We start from the raw sequence: 7,457 nt of genomic DNA on the forward strand, positions 1-7,457 counted from the left end.
ACACGGAAAGTTCCATTTAACCACTGCCTGGCCACACGGAGACACCGGGCAACAGCCACAACCCACGGCCTTTGTCACTGATCCCTGTCATCACTGCCAGACTGATCCAATCGGTAGGAGAGCTGATTAAAGGGGCTCTGACTAGGGGTGGGGGGCAAGCCCACTCTTCCATGGGGACACGTGACCGGAGTCCTTGCAGACCCCGAAGGTCAGAGAGGTGTCAGCCTCCTTCATTCGGGCCAGGCCTCTTCTCAGGTTGTCACCATCAGGACAATACCTGTCACTGCAAAGACTGAGTGCCCCACCAGCCGTGTGTCACAGACGCGCATTCAACACCTCAGTCCCTGCCTCCATACTTCTGAGTCATCTAATTCATCTGAATTTCATTCGTACCTTTAGCCACATCACCTATACAAAAATAACTTACTGTGACTGTAGTGGATTGAATGGTAGCCCCCAAAAGATATGTCCACGTTCCCACCCTCAGAGCCTGTGACCGTGACAATACTTGCAAAGGAGTCTTTGCGGATGTAATTAAGTGGAGGCTCATCCTGGATTATCCAGTTGTGCCCTGAACCCAGGGGCAGGTGTCCTGGTGAGAGCGAAAACACGGGGGAAGGAGAAAGGCGTTGGGAGACAGAGGCACTGAAGCGATGTAGCCACGAGCCAAGGAATGCCTGCGGCCACCAGGCGCAGAAAGAGGCCAGGAAGGATCCTACCCCAGGGCCTTTGGGTGGCAGCCCCAGGAACCGGACCCAATGGCTCCAGCTGGCTTGCTTTTCCACCACCCCGCCCGCCTCTCTGCAAAGCTGCCGCCCACACTGTCTGCCATGAAGCGCCACTGCGGAGACACACACAGACACACTCAAATGCACACACCGTCGCACACCTCCGCTACTTCACATCCCTCTCTCAGCCTCTCCCCCGGACCTACTTCCGAAGGAGACACGGACGGACTGGATCACTCATCCAGACCGGCACAGCAGCGGCGGCCGGGGGCCAAACATCCCCCATTGTCCCCCTTTACCCCCCTCTTCCCATCCCCCCAGGCCTTCACCTGTCCACCGTCTGTGTCCATTGGCTCTGCACGTCTATGCGTATAAGCTCTTTAGTTAATCACTTCCCGCCCTCCTTCCCGCCTTCCCACTGAGATCTGTCCGTCTGTTTCGTGTCCCACGTCTGTGATCTTAGCTTGTTTCTCAGGCGGCACACTTTTGGGGACAGAACCCAGAGCTGCTGCAAAGCCAGAGGCAAACCCATCAGCCTCTCGGTCAGGGGGGCAAGACTAGGGGGCAGCCCGGCGGGCTCACTGGGCGGAGAATTCAGAGGGGAAGGCTTGTTTCAGGGTGAACATGAGGAAGACGATCTCCTCGTAGTTACCAGATTCATACAGACACCCAAACAAGGGGGAGCCGTCGGGGCCGACGCCCAGGCTCTGGAGGTCCGAGTAGGCACAGCTACCCGTGGCCAGCAGGGCGGGCTGGGACCAGGCTTCGGGGGCCAGGGGCTGCGTGTTGAGGTAGGCGCCCAGGTTGGATCTGTGCTTGGGGTCAGTGGGGTGAGTGTAGAGCAGCCACTTCTCCGAGGGGCCTGACCCCGGGCAGGGGCTAGGGAAGCCGATGACGCTCCCGTGGCAGCCGTGGGGAGGCTCCACCAGCTTCTGCACCAGCTGGATCCCCCTGAAATCCAGCCCGTCATTGGCGCTCTGGGCCTCAACCCTGGACCCGAGAGTGCTTCTAGCGTTCAGATATACCACCCTCTGTGTGGCACCCCTGACCTCAGCCACTTGACACTCCAGGGTGTCCTGGGCCATGAAGTTGCCTCTTTGCCACGTGAGCCCGTGGTCGTGGCTGATGAAGCAGAAAGCGAAGGGGGTGGGCCGCTGCTGGGCGTGCAGTTTCCGGTAGGCATAGGCGGGCACCAGCAGGCTCTGCGTCCTGTTGCGCAGCTGCAGACAGTGCCCCGGGCCCACCGCAAAGGTGGCCCACTCCTTGTAGGCCTCGCCAATGGCAGAGTTGGTGAGGTCCTTGGCGGGGCTCCAGGATCTGCCGTGGTCAGTGCTGGTGACTTGGCACAGCCGCGTCACGTTGACCTTGGTGTGGATCTGGTGGTGCTCAGAGACCTGCCCGGGGATGGCAATGAAGAAGAGGAAGAGGGTGCCCGTCGTCTCGTCATACAGGGGGCTCGGGTTCATGGACCGGTGGCCCTCCAGCTGGGCTTGGGCCACCACCTCCTGAGCGTGCCACTGAATGCGAGGGGAGGAAGAGAGAGAGGCACTGCCTTGAAATGACCGGTGACAGTGACAGGAGCTGCACTCGGGGTGGGAGGGGCGTCTCATGGGGTTAGGTCAAAGGTCATGGAGGAAAAGTGTCCATCCAGCACTCGCTCATCTCACGTCACCTCCCAGAGCTGCGGGAGCCAGGCTCCACCTCACCCCCTCCACGCAGCCCACTCCTCTTGAACTGCTGCTGCCTCCATTCCCACCAACATGTAGCAGAGCACCTACGGTGGGCTAGACCTCAAGATGCCAAGGTCACTCGGGCATGAGCCATTCCCAGCTTCATCCCGGTTCCCTCAACCTACCAGCCAGGTCCAACTCCCCATTCTTGAAAAGTAGAGCCCTAGCAGGAACTACAATAGTCTGACTTGTGTGGGACAGAATATGACAATCACATCCCATCTTCTACACATCATACTCTATTAATGCATCCTGGGAGGGGCAGCTCAGTGACACTAAGGACTCACACGGAGCTTCCATAATCCCCGAGTCTATGTCATACATGTGGCAGCTCTGCCATCTGCCCCATTCATTAACAGATAACCCCCAAGGAGCGTTTCTAAAGGCAGACACTGTGTTGAGAGCCTAACCCCTAACTCCTGGGGGCCAGGTGTTAAGAGCTCCACCTTATGTCTGGAGAATGGGAGGCTTAGGGCAGATGAGTTGCCCAAGGCCATACCTCTGGTAAGTGAATGAACCAGGACTTGAACCCAGGTCCATCTGCCTCAAACCCCATGCTCTGAACAGCTGCTATATAATAATGACCACACAGTAATAATACTAATATTAAACCCTTCGTATGTGATAGTCAGCCTTGGGTATCTGTTAAAATCAATTACTTGATCTACATGTGGGAACTCTAGGGCAGGGAAATCACTCCAACCCTCCCCGGCCCCCCCTCCCAGGTTAATTATACTCAAAGGACACAGCCCCAGTTACGGGATTCTAAGCTAGTCCTCTAAACTAGTTCACAATGACGCAGGAAACTCTCTGAGCATCAGTTTCCTTGGGCTCGTCCAGCCATGCACCGAAGCCGATGCCACCAGGCCAACTGGACTTGGTCCCAGCGAACGCATGTTTTCTCGGTGACCACTTGGGGGCATTTTCTCTGCCCCATCCGTGATAGGGCCCTGGGTCCCTCCTGGTTGCAATGTCTCCTTTCCTCCTGTCCCCCCCCCCAGCCATCTAAGGGCGGTGTGGTCCCTGCATTCCCGGGGGGGGGGGGTGTCCCTGAATTCCCTCCTGCCTCACCTGGACCTGGTGGGCGGACGCGCTGTAGCTGCCCCTGCGCAGGACAATTAGCTCCGCGTGCTCGTCCGTCTTGCTCGTGCGCTTCTCGGCGAAGGCCAGCAGGACCTTCTGCTGCGGCAGGAAGAGCAGGGCGGGGATTCTGTAGGTCTGGGCTCCCGCCTGGAACAGTGTCTCCCTCTGCAGGACGGGGAGGGATGCCATGGGGCCTGGGGGGGCGCAGACAGAGAAGGTGAGTCCCCTGAAGTCACATCCTGAGATGGCGCTGAGCGATCCTCCAGGCAGGGGGTGCCCACTCCACAGGCGAGCCAACTGAGGCTGGGGGCCTGTCCTTCCCCATGGGGTTCAGCCTCTTTATTACCTCCCAAGATCCCGTCTACCGATTCCGCTCGTGCCTGCCATGAGGTCTGGCAGCGTCTGTCTGACACTTTGGGGAAGGGGTATTTGGAAAAGCATATTTCGTGTTGAATTTTTATTATAACTTAACAATCCTCATTAGGACAAATCTGCGATAACCTCCAACTGCTTTTGCCAATCACATGCCAAGCCTTGGGCTGGGCAGGAATGCTGGCCAAGTGGCATTCTGCAGCTGTCCCACTGCCAGAGGACACATAGGAGCTTTTTATAACTGCAGCCCTGGAAAGTCACCTTAGAAAAAAGGAAAGGGGAAGGGCCTTGATTCTGCGGGCATGCTCCAGGCCGCCTGAGGCTGAGTTTCCAGACGCCCCCAGTGTGTGGGGTCCACCCCCGGGGCAGGGAGGAGCCCCTCTGGAATGGAAGAGAGAGGCTCCTGGCAGCTCACTCGGGCTGCGAGGCTCCTCCAGAGGTACACACACAAAAAAAATTTTTTAAATAAGCATTTGGCCAAAAAAGGTAGGGAGGGCCAGAGATAACTTGGTGACTGTGTGTGACAGTCACCATGCTGGGCCGCCTGGGGTCCCCTTCAGGGGGACATAGCCCCAGCTGCTGGGAGTGCTGGCTGCACAGCAGAAGGCCCTCAGCTGAGCAGGAGGGATGAGATCGCTGTCAGTTTAAAAGGACCTCCTCCTGGTCATCCCCAGGAGGGGCTGCATCTGAGGCTGGCCTGCCTAGAACTTAAGACCTGGCCCCTTGACCTATCTGGGTGCTCTGAGGGCCGGCGCAGGTCCAGGGCTCCGGGGGTCAGCTGCCCTAGGAGACACCTGGCCTCTCCTCTCTGTCTCTGTTCCTACTGCTTGCATTTTTTCCTATGGTGAACATCATTTTCTATTTAAAACTTATTTAACATGTTTGAGAAATAAATGTAATCTATCAGTATTTCATTCAATTGGTTACGAATATTTATCATTAGGACAATATAACAAAATAAAAGTAATAAGGGCAAATAAAAAAACAGTGATATGGCGCATGTTTGCATGTGCCTATTGGCCCTTGGGAGTTGCATTTTCACCTGGATGCAAAGGCAAGATTTCAGAGGTGCTTGGGCAAGGCAGGGATCTAACCTGGCTTGTTTTTTAGGAAGTCCCTCTTTTGGCTTCAGGGCACAGGGAGCAGAAGGTGAGTCTGCTGCAATTTTCCAGGTGAGATAAAATAAAAGCCGGAGAGGGGAGCCTAACTCTTAGAAAAAACAGGAGAATTCATATGATCTGGAGGGCAAATTAGGGAGGAAATATTCTGAATAGATTTCCAGAGCAGCTCTGACTGTTTTCCAGATTCCTCCTTCAGACTCGGATCCCTAAGGGTGGGGACAAATGTATTCATTCATACAGCAAAGGTTCATTTTGTTTCTGCCTTAAGCCCTTCATTGTGCTAGGAACTTGGGATGCTTTCTGAATGAGACTCACTAACCCCAGGCCCCACAGGCAGCTAATCTAAGTACTTGTCCCTTGAGTATTTAGAGCCACAAAGGAGGGGATGGGATGGAGGAAAAGGGAACCTTGGGGTCCGTTCTAGAGAGTTCTCTAGATTCAGTAACTCAGCACCGGCTCAAACTCACACACCCACTGGCAATACCAATCCCCAAATGTCTTCATAAAATAACAACAAACACACAGTGGCCCTTACCAAATGCTGGGCACTCTTTAAGTGCTGGGTTCTATAATATTTTTAAAAATTTGGAAGTTATAATTACAAATTGTATTATTTACAATACGATTCACAAATACATACTCATCCAATCCCCTTAACACCCCCATGAAGCTGATGCTATCATTGCCCATTGTACAGATGAGGAAACTGAGCCCACCCAGCCCTTCAGTGTCAGAGCTGGGACTACAGACTCTCCTAATGCCCCCAGTCTGCCTCTCAGGGCAGTTCTGGAAGGTACGACCTTCCTGCACCTGTTCACACTCCCATGGATGCCTTCACTGTGTGCAGGGGGCTGGCCCACGTGCCCCAGCCGCAGCTCCGCACATGGCAGCAGCTTCCGGCTGAGGTGGTGGAAAGAGCTGACTTAAGAATCCAATTCTGGGCCCAGGTTCATGCCCAACAGGTTGTATATCTTTGGGCAAGAACCTTCCTCCCTGGGTTCCATCTACCCACGTGGCAAGAAGGGGGCTGGAGGAGGTGACCGTGAAGGCCCCTCCACCTCCAGCAGGCGCTGACCTAGGCCCTGACTCCGCGGGGGAGGCTGGGCAGGGGCCTCGGCACAACCCAGTCCCACACTGCAGCCCACAGGCAACCAGAGAGGTGACGAGGTCAGCTTGCACCGTGAGAAACTGCCGTTTGGTAGGTCAAAAATACTGAATAGTGACGATTTCAGATGGTCCCACCGAAGGCTACCTGTGGCCGACATGGCTAGTGGTCTTGCCGGCGCCAAGGCCAGAGCGAAGCAGCGTCTTACACAAGGCAGCTCACTTTTCCCCACCCAGCCCAGGAGGCCGGCTCTCGCACGCCCATCTCAGATGTGGGGAAACCGAGAAGTGAGTCAGGGAGCCGGTGGATGACTTCCTCGAGTCCGTGAAGGTGGGTGGATTAAGGTGGGTGGATATGAGCCTGATCAGCCTCATTTCAGAACACACGCCCCTAACCACTGGGATGTCCTGCCACGGACACGGCTGGGACCCTGAGGTCTGGAAGCTTCCTAACCAATAGCAGGCGTTGGGGTCCCGGCCCTGCCCCCCTCCTCTCTCCTGCTGGGAGCATGCTGGCTGCCGGCATTCCCTCGCCCACTTCAGGAGGAGCCTTTGCCAACTCACAAATCTGTACTGGGCACCTTCCATGTGCCAGGAGCCAGGTAAACACGCGAGCCCGGTCCCTGCCCTCCAGGAGCCCATAGCGACAAGTGAGAGCCGACGCTCCTGGGGAGCGAGAAAGAGGCGCACTTTGCAGATTTTCTCAGAGGAAAAGCCCTTGTTCTTGGGGACCATTTTGGGTGGAAGGCTGGCCTGTTGGCTACCACGTTGAAATGACACCGTCTCTCCAAAGAGCAGAGAAGGGCCCGCACGTGGTCTGCCATCAGCTCCAGCAAAGCAAGAGTGTGGGCCAGCGAGCCCAAGGCCGAGGAAACCCCATCTCCAGTGGGCTCAACAAGGCAGCTTGGCCTGGGACTGCGCTGGGGTTCCCACCCCAAGCTGAGAGGAGCTCTGCCAACCCCCACGCCAGGACAGGACCCTGAGCAACCTTCTGGAAGCTCAGACCAGCAATAACTTGAGGACAGGATGAGGGTTTTCTTGAACTGGCTGATCCGAGACTTCTCCCCGCATTTCCCATCCAACGTGTTCTCTGGACACCCCCAGAACAGAGTGGGTGCCATATATGGGGCTGTGGGACTGTGAGCTGGCACACTTAAAAACTCACTATCCATGCCCGGGTTGCGTGTTCAGTCCCGGGTAGGGGGAGGCAGCCGATCGATGTTTCGCTCCCACATCGATGTTTCTCTCTCCCTCTCCCTTCCTCTCTCTCTAAAAGTCAATTTTAAAAAATTGCCGCTGCCTGAGGCACTCACAAGCAC

At 55.9% G+C, this 7,457-nt stretch overlaps 1 protein-coding gene across 1 annotated transcript; it reads right to left on the minus strand.

Moving 5' to 3' along the window:
* Positions 1 to 1,306: 1,306 nt before the first annotated feature.
* NEU2 (neuraminidase 2) lies at positions 1,307 to 3,733 on the minus strand. The gene is made up of 2 exons (XM_016204631.2): positions 3,530 to 3,733; positions 1,307 to 2,245 (listed from the first exon to the last, which is right to left on the minus strand). Exons 1-2 carry the CDS (start codon positions 3,728 to 3,730, stop codon positions 1,307 to 1,309), a joined length of 1,140 nt encoding a protein of 379 aa, XP_016060117.2. The 5' UTR covers positions 3,731 to 3,733.
* Positions 3,734 to 7,457: the final 3,724 nt, after the last annotated feature.

The sequence above is a fragment of the Miniopterus natalensis genome, chromosome 8, assembly GCF_054644295.1.
Source record: "Miniopterus natalensis isolate mMinNat1 chromosome 8, mMinNat1.hap1, whole genome shotgun sequence".
NCBI lineage: Eukaryota > Metazoa > Chordata > Mammalia > Chiroptera > Miniopteridae > Miniopterus > Miniopterus natalensis.